The sequence below is a fragment of the Otolemur garnettii genome, unplaced genomic scaffold (assembly GCF_000181295.1).
Source record: "Otolemur garnettii isolate 467f Iridium unplaced genomic scaffold, OtoGar3 scaffold00031, whole genome shotgun sequence".
Lineage (NCBI taxonomy): Eukaryota > Metazoa > Chordata > Mammalia > Primates > Galagidae > Otolemur > Otolemur garnettii.
Window position 1 is genome coordinate 8899913 of NW_003852426.1, and position 24877 is coordinate 8924789.

Below are 24877 nucleotides of genomic sequence, written 5' to 3' on the forward strand. Positions count from 1 at the left end.
GCCACAATGCCTGGCTATTTTTTGGTTGCAGCCATCATTGTTGTTTGGCGGGTCCGGGCTGGATTCGAACCTGCCAGCTCAGGTGTATGTGGCTGGTACCTTAGCCGGTTGAGCCACAGGTACCGAGCCAGGACATCTTGATAACATAGTTATTTCAGCAAAGAGAGTTGAGCTACAGTGATTGAATTGAGGTTAATATGTTAGGCGCTTTCTCTTTTCGTGGTTCAAATATAGACTAAAGACAGTTTTCATGATAATAATTTTTATGCAGAATTTCTTACCTCTGATTTTCCAGCAGCTCAATTTACAAATGAAGTTACTTTTCTTTCCTTTATAAATCATTTTCTTTTCTTTTCTTCCTTTTTTCGGTTTTTGTTTTTGTTTTTTGAGACAGAGTTTTACTTAGTTGCTCTGGGGATGAGGAGTACCATGGCATCGTAGTTCACAGCAACCTCAAACTTTTGTGTTCAAGAGATTCTCTTGCCTCAGCCTCCCAAGTAACTGGGACTACATGGGCCCCACCACAATGCCCGGCTATTTTTAGAGATGAGGTCTTGCTCTTGCTCAGGTGGTCTTGAATTCTTGAGCTCAGGCAGTCCTCCTGCCTCAGCCTTCCAGAGTGCTAGGGTTACAGGCAGGCATGAGCTACCATACCTGGCCATAAATCCTTTTCCTAAGACACCTTTCTTCAGCACTTCTCTACCCTTTACTCACTCTCTTACGCGTGCATCATCACTGATACTCCTAAAGAACACCTGGGATACTCATTCGGGGGAAGAATAGCACTAGTCTTTCTCTGGGCATTCTGTTAAATATACTAGAAGACGTCTAACTTTAGTTTCATTTAGTCTCATAACAGAAGGAGTTCAGATGAGGCACAGAAGTAATTTATTTATAAGCTTAAGGATTTTCCTTGAGAGTAATGAGTCAAAAGACGAGATTTTGGGTAAAAGAAACTAAATGATAGGTTGGGAGAGAAACTGAATTAAGCTGATGCTAAATTATAAACAAAAATAGCTTAAAAACAAATCAGCTGGCTCAGCGCCTGTGGCTCAAGTGGCTAAGGCGCCAGCCACATACACCTAAGGTGGCGGGTTTGAATCCCCAGCCCGGGCCCGCCAAACAACAATGATGGCTGCAACCAAAAAATGGCCAGGCGTTGTGGCAGGTGCCTGTAGTCCCAGCTACTTGGGAGGCTGAGGCAGGAGACTCGCTTGAGCCCAGGAGTTGGAGGTTGCTGTGAGCGGGATGCCACGGCACTCTACCCAGGGGGACAGCTTGAGGCTCCGTCTCAAAAAAAAAAAACACAACAAATCAGCTGTTTAATTTTAGCATCTACTCAGTTAAGCATTCAAGCTGATTTTTTTTTAAAGCCAAATATAAAATGTTGAAACATTTTTCCTGTACGTTAACCTGGAGCACATCCCACAAGATGACATTCTCTTATTGTAAGATTATCACCTTTGGAAACTTGTCCAATTATAGAGATCGTCTTCCGTCTTCCTCTTCTTCCTCTTCTACCTCCTCCTCATCGTCATCATCTTCCTTATCCTCCAGTCATCACCATCATCTTGTTGAGCACCGCAGTGAAGCACTAAACATACGTAGTTGATTCTGCCCCAGTCCTAGAAGCTTTCATTATAGATTAGACAGGCAAAACAATTGGAAGATTAAAAACATACACTGTAGAAGACAGTTAAACTACATAGGGGTGAGATGATTTGCATGAGAATATTTGGCTGTTTGTATATATGTTTTTAATAAAAATTCAGAAAGTTTATTTGAATTAGTATCTTCATCTTTATTCATCTCTCTACCTCATACTTACTGCTTCTCCATAAAGGACAGCAGTTTTAGTGTTCCTGGCAAAGGACCAAGGACCAGATCAAGTTAACCCCTGGGCAAGTCCCCCATGTTTTGGAAACCAAGATACTGGGAAACATTATTAGAAGACTTCTGGCCTGTCATTTCCCTTCAGGTCTATTCAAATATAAGTCAGTTGTAAGGGGAAGTAGCCATAGTAGCGGGTACTACCCAGTTGCTCAAAACATTGCATAATTTTATAAGGCGTAATTTGAAAACATCTGAGCCTTGTATGTGTGTAACTGCAGACACAGAGTACATGGAAAACTTCATATTTTTAGGAAGTTTGACTTCTAGATGAGTGTTGTAAGAAAATGAAAATAGTCTTGCCCATATCGTATGCAGTTTATACGAAGTCCTCACTGAAGGTCATCCGTAGGCTTTTGGACACCATGACTTGAAGTGAAACGATGTATGACAAAAACCAATTTTCTTTTATCATCAGCTTTAGAACAAAACTTTAATCAAGGACCCACTGTATGTTTCCCTTAAAGTCACAGTTTCTGAGAACCTATCGATGACATTAAGTGAAGACCTGTATATAAAAATAAATATGGATATATAGCTATTTGATAGACCTTTCAAATTTCTCTTTCTTTGCATAGGATACATCTTGGTTGATCTGACTTTTTTGGCAGTACTAGAAAAGATAGTAGAACAGAAGTTCAAAACCAGTCTTGTGTAAGAGTTTTTGAACTCTTATGATCGTAAACTGATTGTGGTCATGGGGCAGAAGCTAGAGGATTTTGGCATATGGACTTTGAAAAGTAGGTCTTTCTTAAGGTTTCTAAATCATGCTTCTCTGTTTTGTCTTGGCTTAGTAGTGTTACCTTATTCTGTACTCTACTGATGCTATAAATGTAATATTTTTAAAAATCAATGCATTGTAATGTTATTGAACTCTTAAAAAAATTCGTGTCATAAGGCAGCGCCTGTGGCTCAGTGAGTGGGGCGCTGGCCCCATATGCTGAGAGTGGTAGGTTCAAACCTGGCCCCAGCCAAACTGCAACAAAAAAATAGCCAGGGATTGTGGTGGGTGCCTGTAGTCCCAGCTACTCAGGAGGCTGAGGCAAGAGAATCACCTAAGCCCAGGAGTTGGAGGTTGCTGTGAGCTGTGACGCCACAGCACTATACCGAGGGTGATAAGTGAGACGCCGTCTCGAGGAAAAAAAAATCCATGTCATAAAAAGGAAAAGTTACCTATTGAGGATAATTTATCAGTTGCAGTGAGAACTGAAACACCTGTTGAAAAAAGTGATATGGTTTAGTTGAGCAGGTAGGAGATGGCTTGCTAATGTATAAGCTAAAAGAAAAAAGTGGTGTTGGCTCAGCGCCTATGGCTCAAGTGGCTAAGGCGCCAGCCATATAGACCTAAGGTGGCGGGTTCGAATCTAGCCCAGACCCACCAAACAACAATAATAGCTGCAACCAAAAAAAAAAAAATAGCCAGGCATTGTCGCGGGTGCCTGTGGTCCCAGCTACTTGGGAGGCTGAGGCAGGAGACTCGCTTGAGCCCAGGAGTTGGAGGTTGCTGTGAGGCCACGGCACTGTACCCAGGGGGACAGCTTGAGGCTCTGTCTCAAAAGAAAAGAAAAGTGGTGTTAGACCACATATTAACCACACAGAATGACTACTGTATCACTGGCCTGGAAGGTTGTTCTGACTAACCACCTCTCTACAGCTGTGATGCGCTTTTATTAATTAGTGTAGTGGGAATAGCACTTCACAAACTGGGATAGTAGCTGCAGTTTTGTAAATGAATCCAGCATCGTCCTCTTCTTAACCACCCTCATAACCTCCTACAGCTCATATACCAGGTCGCATATACTCTTGTCTGTGTCTTTTTAGTAAAGAGCTTTAACTTCTGCCTGTGGGGCCTATATAAAGCCAAGAAGACATGTTTTGCTTTATCTGGTTATTAAAAGAAATAAATTTTCCAATGGAAATATCTGGCTTTTCCTGTGCTGTTGGAAAAATCTTTTTTGTGTCATTCTAATAGTAAAGAAACTTTTGTGGATGTATATTTAAAAAATAACATGTGCATGTCTACATCCAGTATTAGACCCAAAGTATGACAGATGGAGCAAAGCACATCAACAAAGAAAGAATAAACCTGCTTTAAAATGAATTAAATACTATGACTACAATCCATGGAAATCCAGAGTTAGCTGGAGTGGAAAGAAAATGGTACAAGAAATTAAGTCTTATAAATCCCTTTCTAAGAGAACAGGGCAAGTAGTATTATTCAACAGAGATATAGCCTCGAGAAACAACAATCATATTTGGAGAAGAGGATTCTGTGTGGAATGGAGAGAGGGGCTTGTTCTCATTTCCCTCTTTGGCCCAGGATCTGTTCCCCACCCTCATCCCAGAGACAGCTGGGTCTTTGTATACATAGAAAGTTGTACAAACTTATCTCATAGTAAGGTACTCTCATGGGAGAGCAGAAGCAAAATTTTAAAATGTGACAGCTATTGGAGATCTAATAATACAGTGGATAAAAGGAAAGACTCCGGTCTAGGCTGCCTGTGTTCAGATTACAACTCTTCTACTTACTCTTTCTGTAACCTTGGATAGTTTGCTTAACCTGTGCCTCAGTTTCCTTACCTGTGAAATGCAAGCAATAATAGTACCTACCTCACAGCATTATTATAAAATCAAAAATGACTCAGTATATGTAGAAGCATTTAGGAAATACTGGTACAGAATGTGTGCTTTGTGTTAGTGTTTTATTATTGCAATTATTGTGGAAGCTTAACTTAAGGAATGTCTTTTGTCATATCCACTTCTGATGATGAATGACCTTACAAATGAGCTTGGACACAAGGTTATACACCGTATGATTCCATTTGTATGTCCATCTGGACGACATTCTTGGAATGACAAAATTATAGAAACGGAGCATAGATCTGGGGTTCTAAGGACCATGGGGGAAGGGAGAGAAGTAGGGATGGCTATGAAAGGGCAGTAGGAGGGATTGCTGTGGTGCTGGAAACGTTGCATGTCTCGGCGGTATCTGTATCAATATCCTGGCTGGGGTGCTATCCTAGAGTTCTGTGAGATGTAACCATTGGGGAAACTGGGTGAAACGTTGCATGTCTCGGCGGTATCTGTATCAGTATCCTGGCTGGGGTGCTATCCTAGAGTTCTGTGAGATGTAACCATTGGGGAAACTGGGTGAAAGGTAAATGGGATCTCTTTGTGTTATATCTTATAACAACATGTGAATCTATGGTTATCTCAAAACTTTTAATAAGAAAAAGAAAATGGGCTTGAAGATTCCTGATAGAGAAAAAATGACAGTAAAAGCCATGTGTGTATCTGAATACTAATATGAAGGAAGGAAAATAAACATGATGGAAGGAAAACTGTGAGCTGACCATTGATATCTTAGGGAGATGTACATGAACCCCAGGGAAAAATTGAACTAGTTGGGGTCAAAGAGAGGGGAAAGATAAACAACAGCTTTATTTCCCTAAAAAGCCTCCAAACTGGCTCGGCGCCTATAGCTCAACCGGTTAAGGCGCCAGCCACCTACACCTAAGGTGGCGGGTTCAAATCCCCAGCCCGGACCTGCCAAACAACAATGACGGCTGCAACCAAAAAATAGCCGGCGTTGTGGCGGGCGCCTGTGGTCCCAGCTACTTGGGAGGCGGAGGCAGGAGACTCGCTTGAGCCCAGGAGTTGGAGGTTGCTGTGAGCGGGATGCCATGGCACTCTACCCAGGGGGACAGCTTGAGGTTCTGTCTCAAAAAAAAAAAAAAAAAAAGCCACCAAACTGGTGCTCTTCAAGTACCTTTCCTCCCCAAACTGAAATGGTCTATTCAGTTGATGGTTTTTGGTAAAGAGAGGAAAGTAGATGAGTGGCAACTTACATACAAATGATACTCTGAAAGGCAGGCCTAACAGAAAAGAATGCAAGGATGACAAGTATGATCTGGAAATCATCTATCTACATACATACAACACAGTTCTTAAATTTAGGTGATACCTTTCCTGACCTTTCACTCATGTACTTCTTAGTCGTCACTCCCCCTAGAGTTTATTACTTTCCCTTTTTGTGTTCAGAGCACTCCATCCATATATTAATACACCATTTGCTATACTCTAGTTTTATTTGTTTATACATCTCTGCTTTTGTATTGTGACCTCCTTAAAGGGAGAGATCTTTGCCATACTCTCATGATTTACCAATTGAAAGCCCAGTCCTTGACATACAGTAGGTGCTGAGACATACTGACTTGCCATGGTCCTGAAGAAAGTGGTCATTTATCTAGAGGCCTCTGTTAATTAAACCAGTGGTTCTCAACCTTCTTAATGCCATGGCCCTTTAATACAGTTCCTGTGGGTCACAACCCACAGGTTGAGAACCACCAAATTAAACAGATTAAATAAACTGGGAATATTATTACACTAAATAAGATTATGGGTATTTTTATTTTTTAACAAATGTACCTTCCTCAGCTTTCACTTTTTAATCTGGTGAAATTTTTCCTTAGGTTTAAAATAAGGAAGAATTTTGGAAAGTGGAGTGATGCTGCTGTGAAAAGATGTATTAGAGCAACTACTAACAATGTACAGTCAGTAGGGAGGGAAGGGCAATCAGAAGAAGGTCAGGAGGTCATTGGAAAGGAGATAATTGGAAGAATGATTTGTGTGGCCTTCTGAGGTGATTTTCAGTCACAAGGAATGCCATTAAATTAAAACAAATCACAGTTGAAAACAGTAGCACCTAGCTCATCTCCTCATGTCTGCTTAAGCACCCACTCCTTGCCAAGGCACAGATGAACCATATCCTGATGTTCTGTATATGGCAGAGGTCCTCTGGAGGCAGTTGGAGGAGGAGCATCCCCCCATCTCTGCCCCCCACAACATACACAGGGCTAAGGCCATAGTACCTCCCTTTACTTGTGCCAGTCCTTTAATCATGTGGATTTGTCAGGTGTCTGCTGGAGGTTTTGTGCTTCTGGTTCTGAATATGTAATAGAGGAGGTATACAATTAAAAATCTTCCTTAAATGATGTAATAAGGAAATTAAAAAAGGAAGGAATCCAGAATGTGACATATTCTACATAGAACCTTTCAGAAAGTCTGTGTAATTTGAATGAATGAGCAAATAGTTTGAGCGATATACTGTTAAGGATTAAAAGAGACTTAGTAGAGCTGAATGAGACCCATGAAACTTGATTGGACGTGCCTTGAAGAACAATGAGGATAATTTGAGTATAATCTGAATATTAGATAATTCTGGGGCATTATTTTTAATATTGTTAGGTGTGATTATTTTGCGGTGTAAAGATATGCCCTTATTAGTAGGTGTGTATATATTCCAGAGTGTTTTGATGTTTACAACTTATTTTCAGAGGGTTCAGGGAAAGAAAAGTATAAATATGAAGGGAGAGTTTAAGAAATATGGCAAAATGTTAACAGTTGTTTGATCTGAATGAAGTGTACACAGGTGATTACTGTATTATTATTTCAACTTTGCTGTATATTTGAGATTTTTTACAGTAAAAGGTTGGGGAAAGACTACTTTTCTCCTAAGACAAGAAACAAGACAAGGATGTCTTCTTTTCAACACTCTTATTCAGCATCGTTCTAGAAAGCCTGGCCAGCACAACAGGCAAGGAAAGGAAATACATGTAGCAGGCATACCAATTAGAAAGAGAAAGTTGGAGGAAAAAACCCTGTTGTTTATAACTGTTGGACTCTGGTTGGTGCCATGACTTTTATTTAAGATGGTTTCATTTGATGAATAGCTATTTTCCCCCATGGCCTGTTAGCTTCTCCTACTTAATCTTTTGATTAATTCATAATCAGTTATTTATTAAGGTGCATACTACCAAAATAAGCTTACAGGTTCCTTTGCACCAGGAATTGGTGGGGAAAGTGGGCTGTGAGGAAGTAAGATATCTAATCCCAGTCTTTTTAAAATGTGCCTTTAGTCCAGGCACTGATGGCTCACACATATAATTCCAGCACTGTGGGAGGCCAATGAAAGAGGAGTTTGAGACCAGCCTGGGCAAAAGACTGAGAAAAAAAATAGAAAACAAATTAGAAGTAAAACTTGCCTTTGAGTAATGGGGGTGCTTATGATCCTGAATAGCTCTTTATGCTATCTTCTGGCCAAAGAGTCACTTAGAAGCAGCTTTTGCACTGATGTCTTGAGGACTAAAATCAGATAGTTAGATGGTAATGATTAGTCACAAGATTTGTGATACTTAAGTTTTTCGAGCATACCATGAAGGACAAAGACTTCCAAGATAAGACAGCCCCACTGATGGACCACTCCAGATCTCTCACTATCTCCTCCTCTTCCCAGCAGGAGGAGAGGGTTAGTGTTTAGGAATTACACTGTCTAGTAGTTTGTGAACAACTGACTTATAAAATGGTGCATACCACCAAAATCTAGGACGTGGCATCCCAGGTATATTTTGAGCCAAATTCATCCCATATAAGGTACAGCATTCTCTGCAAAATTTTAATAATCAGCCTATTGACCTCATTCTCTCTCCATGGAATGAATGGCTTTTCAACAGGCATGTTAATCCAAAATTATTCTAGGGTCATTAGGAAGATAATAAAAGAAGGGAAAACCCTGGTTAAACAAAGCAGGGAAATTTTTTTTTTAATGAGCAACAAGAGTTTTCTCTCTCTCCTAAAGTTTTTCATGGCATGCAGAGTAAAATGCCACAAGGGATTGGATCTAATCCCTGCATACACTCTGAAAGCAAAGCATGAGGAGAAACACAGAGAGAGGTACCTGTGAAATAGCTTTTTTCCAAGCCTTTTTTTTTTTCAGTTTTTCCAGGGAGAATGTGGAATTCTTTGCAGACAGAGGTTTTAACAGCTTAAGCCCCTTTCAAATGGTGGAAGGAGAGACAGCAGTGATGTGTGAGGGTTCATTAATTATTGCTCTTACTGCTGTTTGCACAGGCTGTTGGGATCATAAATGTCAGTCTGTCAAGAGACTATGATAGGTTCTGAAAAAACTGATTGAGTACCTCAAAAGCTGTCACAGAGCCTGAGATTAAACAGATTCATCTTTCTTTTATAGACGTAAGAGAAGGTATTGGTGAAGGGAATAAGAGAAGGCTTTCTTCTCTTCATTGTCACTTCACTTCTTCATATTGTGAGTTTTGGCTTGTACAGCGGTCGACAAGCCCACCTGAGATGCCAGAAGCCACAGTCATAGTTAGCAACCGGGGTGTGTGCAGGCTGCCGTCTGCCCAGTGACAAGAGATTGAGAGAGATTGGGATTCAACTTTGACAGGCCTGACACAATTTATTTGGAAATTTTCAGGAGAGAACACTAGTAATAAAGACACGAACAGTGACAGTAAGGAACAAATGTGAATTTCTGTCAGAGACAAAATAGAATTTTAAAGGAAGTAGCTCTGTTTGTTGTCCCCTGTCAAGCTTTCCAATTGAAAGTCTTAACCACTACTTTCTGTGATTGGCTGGGAAAGTACAATTAGAAGAATTCCTCTCTTCAGAAGATATGTTTTTAAAATCACTACATAGTCAGCCTCCATATCTATTGGTGCCACATCCATGGATTCACCCAGCCCGTGGATTGAAAATGGGGGGTGGAGGATGACTGGTTGTATCTATACTGAACATGTACAGACTTTCTTGTCATTGCTCCTAATTAATAACAGTAAAACAACTAATTATATAGCCTTTACTTGTATAATATATTATAGTGATTTAAAGTACAGCCGACGACATGGGTTGAACTCTGTGCATCTACTTATTGAGATGTGCTTCCACTTCTGCCACCTGTCAGACAGCAAGGCCAGCCCCTCCTTTTCTTCCTCCTCCTCAGCCGGCTCAAAGTGAGGACAAAGATGAGGATCTTTATGATCATCTACTTACTGAATAGTAAATATATTTTCTCTTCCTTGTGATTTTCCTAATATTTTTTCCTGTGGCTTACTTTATTATAAGAATATAGTATATAATACAGATAACATACAAAACATAGTCAGTTGGCTATTTATGTTACCCTTAAGGCTTCAAGTCAACAGTAGGAGTTTGGTTTGGGGGAAGTCAAAAGTTACATGTGAATTTCTGACTATGCAGGTAGTCAGCACCCCCAACTCCCACATTGTTCAAAGGTCATCTGCACAAGACGATGTGTTTAGGATATACAGGATAAATGCTACACTACCATATATAAGGGATTTGAGAATCCCTGACTTTTGGTATCTGTGCAGTCCTGAATGATACTGAGGGGGCAACTATATAGTATTTGTTTCTCTGTTGCAAATTAAGCATTGGTTACTTTCAAACCAAGAAAGCTAATAGGAAAAATACTTTTTCTTAAGATACTTCTTTCTTGCTTAATCTGTATTATGATTCTTGATCAGACTTCCCTTTGACTAGAAGATCCAGTGTGGTATCTTTCTCATTCTGTTGTTTGGCAGAGAAAAAGTAAGAGGGGTCTGGTGAGTACCAAGAGCTGTGAACCTGGCGTGGGAGTGTGACAGTTCTCCTGGGTGTATCCAGACTGGATTATGTTCTTAAGAAAAGGCATACTGTAAAAAATCTGCTTTGTTGGCCCTTTATGAAGGATCTTAATTAGAAGTCCTCTCCTGGGGTGGGAGCAGGTTCTGGCTTTGCCACTGCAGCTCCTCCCGCTGCTAATGAACATGCTGCTTGCAAGGACCTCCTTCTTGTGACAGAGCTGCATGTAAAAGGAGTTATTTCTGTTCACCTTTCTCTCCACATTTAACCCTTACTTCCCTAGTTCAGAATGTGCAAGGAGACTGTTAGGCATTTTATGTCATTGTGTAGGAAATTGAAAATGCTTAAAGGTAACAAGAATTGTATTTGTAAGCAAAAAATAAATAATCTAAGTTTAATTTATTCCTATGGACAATAAATGGTTCCTTTAACCATGTTTGGATTTTTTTTTCTTATATACTTTTTCTAATTGACATAAAACTTATAAATGAATTGTTGAATTATTTAGTTCATAATTATATAATTAGAATCCTTGCCCTGGACATCTGTATCTCTTATATAGGCAGCTTACCCTGTGGCACAAAGTTTCATTAGGTAATTAGCAGAATATATGCAACGTTCTTGTGCTGCTGCAGCTGACCCTATAGGCCATTATTTATTTCATTGGCTTCTAATTAAACTTATAAGTTGACTTGTGAGAAAATGCCAAAGAATGGTTTGCACCTCTAAGAAATTATACGTAACACAGTCACCTTCCTGGATGGGAACATGTGGAGAGTGGTATGCAGTTTGGGGAGCTTGTTTCCCCTCCCTGTTTGTGTAAGGGAGCATTAGAAAGCATCTGATAGGGTATCGACTATCAGAGGGAAGGGTAAATGGGCATATTCTAGAGCTTAAAATTTGTAGATCTCTTAGTATTTAGGAATAGTTACTCAGTTTTGAAAAATGCCCCATTCTTTTAGACATTTCATCAATGTGGATTTAGAATCTTGTAGGACTGCTTCTTGTGGCTCCGACTTTCTGTGCATGGATGCTGGGATTTCAACTTTCAGAGGACTGACTAGGGCTTAATGGTGTTCTTTTAGGATAGCCAGTGCAGTGCAGGCAGATCCTATAGCAGCATTAGAAACCTCCACTAGCTACTCAGGAATATTCCCTGCCAAGCCTACCAGAACAAAAACTCAGTGGTCTTTATATTAATGTGGAAGGGCTAAAGGAAAATCCCAGCACAGGTCTGTGTAACCTTATTCCTTAATGTTGTTATGGAATGCTTATTAGTCAGATAAGATGGGGAATAAAGAGGAAAAGAGTTCAGGGCTGGATAGGTCTCTTCTGGGGCTTTCATCAAAGGGGGTTATTTGGTGATGATCAATTGTGATAATGTAAATTTGAATTATATTTCCCAATCATGAGAATCATACATTAAAAAATATAATTTCTTCACATACTACTCCCTTGCTTATTTGAAAATAGCTTATAGATAGCATTGTTACACAAAATTCTTCTTTTTTCTTTTCTTTTTTGCAGCTTCATTGCCTCTCTAAAATTAAATTTTCTTCTCCTTGCAGCAAAGGTTTGCTTTAGCAGTGGAGGTGGGGGCAGGTAGATAGAATGTTTGGTAGTTTGAGACAGATTCATATGGAAAGAGCTTTGAATGTGAAGTTTGCATTTCCAGACACGCACTCTGTCAGAGGGTGAATGAAAGAAGCTCAGAGTCTGAGTGATCCTGTTTTACGTCAGAGGTATGCTAGCATCACGCCGAAGCCCTCCAGATTTTAACCATGCTAATAATGAAAAGGCCATGATTACCTCCTTTTCTTGTGTTGACACCTAGCATAACTTCTGGGGCATAACTTCTTTAAAGGATATTTCAAATTCAGGACCTTTTCTCAGAACAGGCATCAGCTTTTACTGTTGTTTTGGTTTTTCTTAAAATTTTCTCTTCTTATAAAAAAAAAAAAGTATGTCTACATAGGGTTATTAATACAAATAGTGCCATTGCTGGTTTGTGTAAAAGGACTACCCCCCAGAGAGCAGTGAGGCCCATACAGGTGAATTCCTGTTGGCTGCCTGCTTTGTAATGATTTACATTTAGATTATTACTTGGTGCTCTGGTAGAAAAGGGAAGAGGGGGCTGCTGTGCCTGTGGCTGCCTTAGTCACCACACTCACTGGGTCTGGACAGCTTTGCTCAGCAGAGCTGGGAAATAGGCTGAACTTGCCTTCAACTGTTTTTATCAAAGGCCTTATTTAGTTGGTTTGTATTGGGGGGGAAATGTCACATAGGACTGGAAGAACTAAATGAGATGAAAAATGAAGTTTACAATTGCTAAGAATAGTGCAGGTCCTCTGTATGCCAGCGTGCAGTATGGTGGGGCTGGGGGACTGTGGGCAAAGCATCGTCACTGGCCAGGTGGGTGGGTGATGGTTGGTAAAGTGCCGTATCTTCCTCACACGCAGGGAGGCTGGGGAAAGGCACATGGACAGCCTGTACTAAAACACATGCTGCAGGCTGTGGCTTCTCAATCAGGACTGCCTAGGATTTGTTCATTTAAGAAATTTGTTGAGCTATAGACATGGAGGGCATGTCAGTGAACAAAAACTGATGAAATTCCCTGCCCTACTGAGGTTTGTGTTCTTCTTGGGGATCATGTTAAATATAAAGTAGGAAAAGGGAGGAGACACGCTAGGGATGGGGGACTGGGCGCCCTAGATAGGATGATCAGGGAAGAAGGTGTTGTTGAAAATGTGACCTTGGAGTAGATTTTTAAAAAGAGATGAGATCCCATGTAGATAGTAGGTGAAGAGTGTTCCAGACAGAGGGAGGTGTACAAAGGCCCAGAGGTGGAAGATAATGAGGAGAGTGGTGTAGATGCAGCCAAGGGAGAAAGCAGTAGGAGATGAAGGGAGGGCAGAGCATTCACAGGGTTGGAAATCATAGGTAAGTGTTTGGACTCTTCTGAGAAAGGGAGCTGTCAGAGGATTTTGACTACAGAAGTAGTGTAATTCTAACTTGATTTTTAATAGAACCTTGGCTGCTATTTGGAGAATAGACTACAGGGCAAAGTGGTGCAGAGAGACCAGTTAAAAGGCTCTTGTAATAGGCTAGATGAGATGGTGATGGCTTAGACCAGGATAGGGATGGTAGAGGAGTGAGAAGTGGTAGGATCTGGATTACATTGAAGAAGGCCATTTAAGAGGATCCCTTCTAGAGGTGATTTAGCACAAATCACTTTGGAACCTTGGCAAGAGTTACAATTTCAGCATGCAGTGGCAGCTAACACAGGAGTATAGCTATAGCCCTTTAGTGCTACCCTTTTTTGGAAGACACAGGAGTCATTTACACCCTGTCTGTGACATGAACTTTATTGCATTTCCTTGCTTTTTTGAAGTTATACAAGACAAGTTGTTGTACAGTGCATCTCCTGTCATTTTGGCATACTTGCAAGGATTGTGGCACTAGGTGCTGCCTCTGTACCACCCCACAGTGGAGGCCATGGGGCAGCTTCCCATGAACAAGCAGCAGGACCCTTCACTCTGAAAAGTCGGACTAAATTTGCAATATTTAAACCTGGTTCTTGAGTATTTAGTAATAGAAATGTAAATAATTTTACCATCAAACACTGGCTTTGGTTATAGAAACCAAAGAGTTATAAAAACATTATGATATAAAGGTGAATTAGATATGATTTCTTCTCTAAAGAATTATAGTCTACTTAAGGACAAGCAAATAACCAAGAAGAGGTAAGTAACCACCATAAGCAGTAAATATATAGGGCCCAATGAAGGGGTAAGATCAAAGACAGGATCTCATTTCTAGCTGGAATGGTACAGTCATGGAAACTTAACTATTTTTAAATACAACCTAGAACTGTTTTTGGTTGAGCCAGCCCCACCTTCCTATCCAGCTCAAGACCTGCTTTTTAAAAGTCAACACTAAAGGTAGATGCCTGTCATGGTTTGTGTAATATAAACCAAACAAATCAGAAGGGCCTCCCTTGCTTACATAGGTCTAGTTCCTTCCTGGACAAAGGCAGTAGCCTGGTCAGAATAATGCCTGACAGTACAAAATTGGTACACTAACCCTGATCTCCCAATGTGTTGTTTTCGTTAGATTCACAGTCTGAGAATGAGGCTTCACCCGTAAAACGGCCACGACTACTGGAGAATACTGAACGATCCGAGGAAACCAGCCGATCTAAACAGAAGAGTCGACGTCGGTGCTTCCAGTGCCAAACCAAACTGGAGCTGGTGCAGCAGGAATTGGGATCATGTCGCTGTGGTAAGCATCTCCTCCAGTGGCTTGATGGAGACTGTTCCTGTTACCCTGGCCCAGCCACTTTGAAAATTAAGTGGCTGAAGCTCTTTATTCAGCTCCTGAGTATTCTGACTAGGTTTGCTATAGCACTGCATGCTGTAGGTTTGAAGTTGAGAAATCAGGAGTACAGGATTCTGGCTTCTGAACACCCTCCATTTCTTCTCACACATACAAAAAAGACAGTAACACCCCAGCTCCTCTTACACATATTTCCTTAGTGTTAACATTGTCACTGCTTGCTGCTTTCAACTTTTCCACCACTTATTATTCTGGTTCCTTCTCATTCATGACTTTAGAAAGAAACCAAACTAGCAAAATTATGGCGTATGTACCATAAAATTCAGATAGTAAGTTTGAATGAGTTTTTTACTATTCATGATAAATGGAATATTCTTTCTCTATATCTCTTTTAAATTAAGGTTTGATTAGAAAATTATTTTCTTTGAACCTAATTCATTTAGTCTGTTAATACTTGGAAATAGTGTTAAAGTAACTTTGCCTTCCATATTCTCTAGTGTAATGCTACTTCTTAGAATTGCCCCACAGTGGTGGGTGTACTTTTTAAAAATATATGCCTGCTTTCAGTGGAACAGAACTTAGGCCAATGCTTTCTCTCTTCTTGACCACATATAACAGCATAGGAACAAAATTGTATAGGTGCATTATTTTTAGGCTGATTTATCATGTTCCTGTCCATGTTTTATTTCCTAATTTTAAAACCTAATATTGTAAAGTTGTTCTGAGGAGCACAGCAGTCATTAAGCAGATTTTGAGACCTTCCTTTAGCTTCTGAGAATCCTGTCTTTCATCCTTAGAAGTCCTCTTTAGAAGCTCCCTTTCACTTCTAGGATAGCCAGAGATATCCTACAAGTACTATCTGGCCGCCAGGAATAAATAGTTCACTCGGCAGTAATAAAATAGCAGTCGCTGGAAGTTCTCTATCTTCTGAAAAGGCAACTTTTGTTGCTCCTATTCTTCAGTCACCTGCCCTGTTGGAAATCAAAAGGAAGAGAGAAAGTACCGGCATCTGCTGGGAACTAAGTAGGAGCTCCTCTTCCTGTCATGACCAGATACGTGTTTGTTACACACTCCGGTGTGAGTGGTTCTCCACGAGATTAGATTATAAGTGTGTATTCAAGTGCAGAAACAAGTATTAGTGCAGGGAATCCAGGTGTTACTAGAGATGTTTTTATTTATTTTTTTTTTTAAGGGCATTTTAGTTATGCTGTTGGGAGCAGAGGCCATCAGCAGAGTTTTCTGACTTTAGATGTATTCATGCATGTGCCATGGCTTGTGTAAATCCAGAACCTTAACTTATTCTTGGGCTGTTCTGATTAACACTGCCAGGTAATCTTAAATTCTTGGTGAGATAGGGCAGGGAGGGATACTGTGGTTAACCAAGGAAACTCTGGGTCTCAAGGCCACACGTGACCCTCCAAATACACAAGTGCAGCCCTGCGACTGACCTTTGATAAAGGGATTTCTTCTGTGAAGTGTGGATTCCGTTTGAAACACTTGGCTTTGGTCTTCACGAAAGCTATTGGGGGAGTGTTTAACACTTGACTTCGTCACTGTTGTTGTGAGCCCACCTGGCCATTTTGGCTGCTGCTTTTATAAGATAGGCCTTTGGTTCTTCCCAGATTAGAACTGTGGGATTTTCCTGCACCTTCTATTCTTGTTTTCTTCTTGAAAGTAACTGAATCCTGTGTAGCAGATCAAGCAATTGGTCTGTCAAATGTGCTGTCTTGCTCCTGGCAGCGGCTAATGCCTCTTCTCCTTGTCAGGCATACAGTCAGATTTCACAATTTAGTGCTGAGATCCAAAGGTCTTGTAACCAAGTCTCCCAGTTTACCCTTTAGTTTTGATGTAAACCATCTAATTTCCTAAGGTCTTAGCACCCAGCTGAAGAAAACACAGAAATGCGTGTTAGATGGTCTCTTCATATTCTCCCAAGTAAAGCAAACTTGACTAATCTCTGGTAAATCAGTTCACTCTGCTCTTCACCCTCCTGGGCAGGAGGCTAGATTGCTAAGTGCCTACTGGCTTTGTCACAGATGTGCATTCTTTTTAAATAATCTAACATGTAGCCCCCCTTGGCTTGTGCCAAATTCTGAGAGTCTATTTATAGGGAGTTTTGACTTTTCTTTGGGGAAGAAAGCCCTGAGCTTTCTGCAGTCCCTCCAGATGTAGCCTTCTCAGAGAGGGCTAGGAGTTCAATTTGGCCCACTGAGAGCGTTACACTTATGTGCTCAAAAAATGACTGAGTCAACTGCCATACTTCAAAAGATGAAGGACAGCAATGGGAACATGCCTTTAAAAAAATCTGGGACTGCCTTTGACAAATACCTCTTGTGTTCTCCTGCCTGTCTGCTTGGATCTCTCTAGGACAGGGTGAGTTGTGCAGTTATTTCCTTGAGGATGCATGGAGTGTTGGAGAGGCATTTAACTGCTCTGAAAGGTTTTAGAGGGAGAAAACACAGTAATTTACTACTGAAAGTGAAGGCTCAGAAAGGTAGTTTGAGCTCAAATAGACCACTCTTCACTGCAAAAAGTCTTTTTTTCTATATATTCACAATCTTTTCTTCCACTGCCTTCCATTCTGTACAGTTATTAACTGCTGACAAGAAATTCACATCTCATAAATAATGCTTAAGAGCCATTGCTATATAAATTGAATGTGTTATGAATTGTGATGGGCCTTTTTGTAGCATTCGATGCCTAGAGCAGGAAGAACAGAGGATGTCATTTTCATTAATTTCTAATGAGGTGCCAATTAAAGGCAGGGAAGATGCTCCAAAGGGAAGAGTGGCCAAGCTCCCCTGCATCCTCCACCCTGGGGCTGTCATCCAAACACTGCCAGTGAAACCTTCTCTAAAAATTCCATTAGATTACAGTCTCATCGAGAGCACACACAGACACATTCAGCTTCCCTTTGATCTTCAAAAGAGCAATTTGTAAGGCGAGTTCTGAGCCTTCTCACATAGGGAACAGCTAGAGGTGATAGGAATTATTAATTGCCAATGCACCAGTACTCTCAGTTGGCTTTCGATATGGAGGTGGATTTTGAAGAGGAATTCTCCTCTGTCTCACTGTAACTAGATAACCTTTAAATCAACAATACCAAAGTTACACCCTTTTCCTGTGAAATCTTTCAGGGTACCAATTAGAAAAGGCACGTGGCAGCAAGGCTGGGATGATATCCCATATCCTTGAGTACTTCCAACAGTTTAGCTTCTCAGGATAAAAAACAGTTGGTTGCATAAAAATGGATTTATTTGTTTCATTTTCTGCTCAGTAGGCAAATTGATTAGTTCATTCTCATTATAGGAGTCTTGTCTCCTGAAATGCCACCTAGAGGATGCTCTTCTGAAATCTGCCCATCTTCATCAAATCTGAGCCACCTCACAGCCACAGGAATGCTGTCTTCTCTAAGCAAATTTTGTATGATTATACACAGCTTGGCTTTTTAATTGTGGTGCATTGCTTGCCAGAGCCACAGAGTTAATTGTTAAATAACAGCCTTAAGAGCGTACTAAATTTTTCTTTTCTTTTCTTTTCTTTCTTTCTTTCTTTTCTTTTTTTTTTTTTTTTTTTGACAGAGTCTCACTATGTCACTCTCGGTAGAGTGCAGTGGTATCACAGCTCACAGAAACCTTAAACTCTTGGGCTTAAGCGATTATCTTGCCTCAGCCTCCTGAATAGCTGGGACTATAGGCATCTGCCACAATTCCTGGCAAATTTTTGGTTGCAGTTGTCATTGTTGTTTAGCAGGCCCTGACTGGGCTCAAACCTGCCAGCCCAGGTGTATGTGGCCCACACCCTACTCACTGAGCTATGGCCACCAAGCCAATTTTTGTATGTTTTGATTCAATACAGATAGTCCCCAAGTTACAAACATCAAATTTATGTAGACTTATACTTACAAATGGAGGCTATTACAGGTAATAGTTAAATGTACCTGTCCCAACTTAGGAACAAACCTATAGAACCTATCTTGTTTGTAACCCAGGGACTGCCTATAGAACAAGTTCTTGAATGATGTTGATACTACTGGTCTGAGAACTGTATCTTCAGAGTCAAATTATCTGGACTCCTTTCTAAGCAATTAAGTCAGAAAAGATCCCAAGATATTGTTTTCAGCATTTTGTTTGGAAATATTTTGGGGGGGGGGTCATGTGAGGGTAAGTTACTAACATCATGGTCCTTAACCCCTTTAAATTTCAGTGAACATTTCTTAAGACTATGGGTAGTATTTTATTTAATCATAGACCAGTTACCATTTTCAATAAATTGATAACTGATAGAGCACTTTTATCAAATCTATAAGGTGTATTCCAGTCTTGTCAGTTGGTCCAATAATGTACTTTTTAAAAGCATTTTACCCTTCCAGTATAGGACTCAGTTCATGACCATGTGTTGCATTTAGTTATCATTTCTCTTTGGATTCTTAATTTGGAATATTTTCATGGCCTTTTTTTTTTTTATCATACTGATATTTTTAAAGAATACAACACTCTATCTTACACACAACTTTTTCTTTTATTGTTAAATAGGAAAACACTTTAAGACCACATAAATGCCCTGTTCCTCATCAAAAATTTCCCCTAGATTCAGCATCTATTAATGATTCTTGCCTAAACCCATCTTTACTGTGATGATTTGCCAACTCTAGTACTCCCCTTCTCCATTTACTGTTCCTCTGTAAGTGAAGTCGCCTCCTCTTCCCCATTTGTCGATTATTGGTATGGACTCATGGACTGTTACCTTTTTCAGTGGCTTATGATTCATTACCGTACAGTTGTCTCATCCCTTGGTATCTGAGGGGAATTGGTTCCAGGATTCCCAAAATCCAAGGATGCTCAAGTCCTTGATATAAATTGATATGGTATTTGTGTATAACTTCTGTACATCCTCTGGTATACTTGATATCATCTCTAGATTAGTGATATACCTAATACAGTATAAATGCAATTGTTACACTGTACTGTTTAGGAAATAATGACAAGAAGGAAAAGTCTGTGTTCATGTAGATACAACCTTTGTAAGACTAACTATATTTTTGATCCATGGTTATTTAAGTCCATAGATAGGGAACCCATGGATACAGAGGGCCAACTATAGTTAATTATTTTGGCGTTCAGATTGTCCCAGATTTGACCAGTATAAGTTCCTTTAAGTTGGCTCTTGTGTTCCTATGACATGTGGTCCCCATCTGTTGGGGTGGGGGGCATTTTCTGATTCTTTTATATAAATGTGTTTCAGATACATCTTGTAGTTACCTTTCCCCAATCCTGGAATCAGTCACTTCTCCAGGATTTCCCAAGATGATTTTAATACACACTCAAGTAGGGATTTGCTGGCCTGCAAGGAAGGCAGACAAATAAAACAACTACTACCCAGGGCAGCCTACCATAGGAGTTTTACCAAGGTCCGAGCCGTATGTTGAGTGATAGGAGGAGGGTGAGGTTAATTCCAGCTTAAAGACTCTGGACAACTTCTATAACTAAGACTTCAAAGACGTTGGGATTCAGTTATGGGGAAAGAGGGAATCTTTTCTGGTGCTCTGGAGAGTACCTCTGTGCAGCTACATGGAGCCATGGAATCCAGTGAGGAAGGAAAGACTGTTAGAATGGGAGGAGATGGAGTCCAGCTTCCAAATTGAGGAGTTTGGTTGTTGGTTGATAGTGAGAAGTCATCAGTGGTTTTGAATATGGCCAATATGGTCTAATCTGACTTCTTTTGTTTTAATTAAACATGCAGAAAAGCCAAAGGGGCTGGTAAATCTTTTTAGGGGAATGCTGTAAAGAAGAACGTGAACTGATTAAATGAAAAGGAATATCTCGGAAAGAAAATGATGCAATATATTCTTACAAAAAACCTTATTCTGTGTACTGAGTTCTAGCCTGGATCCAGTAGAAAACTCAGCTATGATATCTCAGCTGTAAGATCCTTTATATCACACCCAAACTTACTTGGCTGGTTAAGTGTTATCATTACTACCATTGAATAGAGAGTCCATGCGCTAGCCTCTGTAATATAAAGAGAATGTAGTTACTGGAGACCCCAGCCTTTTAGGAGCGCCTGGTTTGGGTATTTTTTTTTTCTTTATTTCAGAATATTATGAGGGTACATGAGTTTTGGTCACATAGTTTGCTTTGTACAAATTGAGTCAAAGTTATAAGGGTCTCCCTTACCCAGATAGTGTACACTATACCCATTAGGTGTGAATTTACCCATGCCCTCTCCCGCCTCCCACCTGCTGTATTTTCATTGAATTTTACTTCCATATGTGTGCATAAATGTTGATCAATTGGTTCCAATTTAGTATTGAGTGCATGTGGTGTTTGTTTTTCCACTCTTTTTTTTTTTTTGAGTTTATAATTTTATTATTTTATTTTTATTATTTGGGATTCATTGAGGGTACAAAGAATTAGGTTATACTGATTGCATTTGTTAGGTAAATTCCCTCTTATAATTGTGTCCTGCCCCCAAGAGGCGCACCACACTATGACCCCACCAACTCCTTCCCTCCTCTCCTCTCCCCACACCTCTATGCCCCTACCCCTCTCCCCCATATTAGCTCATCTGCTGCCTTCATATTAGAATTGAGTACATTGGATTCTTGCTTCTCCATTCTTGTGATGCTTTACTAAGAAGAATGTGTTCCATCTCCATCCAGGTTAATACAAAAGATGTAAGGGCTCCATCTCTTTTAATGACTAAATAGTATTCCATGGTATACCTATACCACAGCTTGTTAATAATCCATTCCTGGATTGGTGGGCATTTAGATTGTTTCCACAATTTGGCAATTATAAATTGAGCAGTGATAAACAGTCTAGTGCAAGTGTCCTTATGATAAAATGATTTTATTTCTAATGGTAGATGCCCAGTAATTGGATTGTAGGATCAAAAGGGGATCTAATTTGAGTTCTTTGAGAATTCTCCATACTTCCTTCTAAAAAGATTATATTAGTTTGCAGTTCCACCAGCAGTATAAAGTGTTCCCTTCTCTCCACATCTATTCCAGCATCAGCAGCTTTGAGACTTTGTTATGTGGACCATTCTCACTGGGGTTAGGTGATATCTTGGGGGAACAAAGAGAAATGAATAGAACTTTCTCAAGAGAAGACAGACTAATAGCTAACAAATACATGAAAAAATGCTCATCCTCCCTAATCATCAGAGAAATGCAAATGTTTTTCCATTCTTGCAATACTTTGCTTAGTTTCTAGTTCCATCCAAGTTGTTACAAAAGATACTAGATCAGCTTTTTTTGTTGTTATTGTTTTAGTATTTATTTTAGATTAATATAAGGGTACATACAATTAGGTTACATTGTTTATGAGTTGTAGTTGAGTCCTTCACCCAGGAAGTATGCCGTATTACCCTTATGTTATACCCAGTAGGAGGGAACTTACTGAGCTCCCTCCCCTTTCTTGAGTTTAATTGTGATTTTCTCTCATGTGAACTTGTAGTTGTTCATTTACTAGTCTCAAATTAGTATTGAGTTCATTGGATACTTTCTTTTCCATTCTTGAGATGCTTTACTAGGGAGAATGTTCTTCAACTCCATCCAAGTAAATACAAAAGATGTGAAGTTTCCACCTTTTACAGCTGAGTAGTATTCCATATGCCACAGTTTGTTAATCCTTTGATAGGCATTTGAGTTGATTCAAACAATCTTTGCGATTGTGAATTGAGCTGCTATAAACATTCTAGTGCACATTTCCTTCTGATAGAATGATTTTTTTCTTCTGATTAGATCCTGATTCCCAGATCAAATGAAAGATCTACTTTTAACTCTTTGAGGAGTCTCCATACTTCTTTTCAAAAAAGCTGTACTAGTTTGCAGTCCCACCAACAGTATATAAGTGTTCCCTTCTCTCTGCACCCATGCTAGTAGCATCTACAGCTTTGGAACTTTGTGATGTGGGCTAGTCTTGCTGGTTAAGGATCACCATATTTTTTATGGCTGAGTAGTACACCATGGTATACGTATACCACATTTTATTAATCCACTGGTTGGCAGTTTGTATTTGTGGGCACTTGGGTTGTTTCTACATCTTTGCAATTGTGAATTGTGCTGCTATAAACATTCAAATGGATGTGTCTCTTGTTTTTTTATTAAGTCTGACAGCAGAAAGGCCAAAGCCTCTCCATTACTCCTTTGAGAGCAACTAGGGTATATATTAACTGTGGCTTAGGAAAAGACGAAATCCTGTCCACCCTCCCAAAGTGCAAGTGCACGCACACACAAACATGAAAGTCACGTGATGGGAGTTACTGAATGTGTGAAAGCTACAGGTAATTGGAAATCTAGAGGCAAATTCTGACAAGATTTTCTCCCTTTTGCTGCTCTCACTATTATACTTTGACCTAAATATAGGTATGCTGTCTATATTCCCCCATTTAATCTTTCATGTGTAAGTGGTGGTCTAGTCTAAACCAAATACATTAGTCCCTCTGTTGCCTCTCTGTAAATTGCAAGTTGAATTGTTAGAACAAAAAGAGTCAAACCTTTTCCTAAACACAAACTCCCTATATTTAGCCTGTAGTGCAGCACGTCCCAGAGATCCACCTATGGTGTATCTTTCAGCAGGGCTGTAGAGAGAATCAGAAACATTAAACTACTCCCTTTCTAAGCAAAGGAGTATCACAGACTGAACTCTTGAAAGACAGTGTGCAGGGCACATCCCCACCCATACCCTGCCCACAGGTGAGCTGGGACACATTTGTTCCCCTGAAGCGAAATTATTTCCATCTTAATGACAGACTTGCAGCTATTCCTTTACTTCTGTAGTCCAATAAGTAGCACTTACAGCACGATAATAACTTTATCAAAGCCGTTTGGGTAAGTTGCCCTTCTTAGAATAATTTCTATGGGTAGAAAAATAGATTATTGTAAAAGGAAATTAATTTATTTTCATTACAGTAGTAAATAGTAATAGTTTTAGTTAATTGTTTAGCAAGGTTTTTTAAAAAAGTTTTTGGGGATATAATTGAAATACCACAAAATTCACCCATTTTACAGTTCAATGAATTTTAGTAAATTTATGAAAGTTGTGTAAAAATCACCAAATTCCATTTCAGAGTACTTCCATTGTCCGAGAAAGAAACCCTCATGACCTTTTTTCTGTCTACTGGTCTACTTTCTATTGCTACAGTTTTGCCTTTTCTAGGATTTTAATATTAATGAATTCATGCAGTATATAGTCTTTCGTCTACACAGCATGTGTTTGAGAGTCCTCTCTCTTATGATCAGTAGTTCATTCTTCTTTAATGCTGAGTTGTGATGCGTTCTGTTGTACATACCATATGTCTTTATCCATTCATTAGCTGACATACATTTGGTGTTGCCAATTTAGGGCTATTATGAAAAGATTTGCTATAAACATTCATGCACAAGTCTTGGGTAGACATGTGTTTTAATTTTTCTTGGGTAGATACAGAGGGGTGGAATAGGTGATATGTGTACATGTAACATTTTAAGAAACTGCTAAAATCTTTCCCAAGTGGCTTATGTTTCCATCAGCAGGGCTGTAGGTTTCAGTTTCTCCATATCCTTGACAACATTTAATATCGTCAGCTTTTTACTTTAGGCATTCTGGTATATATGTGATATATTAATTTGTACTTCCCTAATGGCTGGTGATGTTGAACATTTTTTCCATGTTTTTGATCAGTCATATATCTTCTTTTGTGAAGAATCTGTTCACATTTAATATGTATGTCGTTTTACAAAAAGATTTGTAAAATTGTTATCTTAATATTTCAACATACATATATATATATGATATGTTTCCCTATTTAGGTCTTATTTAAGTTTTGTTTTGTTAAATTTATTCCTAAGTATTTTAGTTGTTTGATTATTTTGTGAATGGAATTTTGAAAATATCTTTTTTAGAGTTCCTTTCTTGCTGCCATTTAGAAATAGCCAATTGTTTTCATATTATCTTTTATTTTTAATTTTTATTTATTTATTTTTATTTTTTGAGACGGAGCCTCAAGCTATCCCCCGGGTAGAGTGCCATGGCATCACGCTCACAGCAACCTCCAACTCCTGGGCTCAAGCAAGGCTCCTGCCTCAGCCTCCCAAGTAGCTGGGACTACAGGCGCCTGCCACAATGCCTGGCCATTTTTTGGTTGCGGCCATCATTGTTGTTTGGCGGGCCCGGGCTGGGGATTCAAACCCGCCACCTTAGGTGTATGTGGCTGGCGCCTTAGC

The 24877-nt window shown here is 39.7% G+C and overlaps 1 protein-coding gene across 1 annotated transcript in view; it reads left to right on the plus strand.

Moving 5' to 3' along the window:
- ZFAND3 (zinc finger AN1-type containing 3) overlaps positions 1 to 24877 on the plus strand; it is a 376393-nt gene that overhangs the window by 329411 nt on the left and 22105 nt on the right. Inside the window, exon 5 of the mRNA XM_003789161.2 lies at positions 14446 to 14613. Within this exon, the coding sequence (XP_003789209.1) occupies positions 14446 to 14613 (168 nt within the window). The remainder of the gene's footprint in view (positions 1 to 14445; positions 14614 to 24877) is intronic.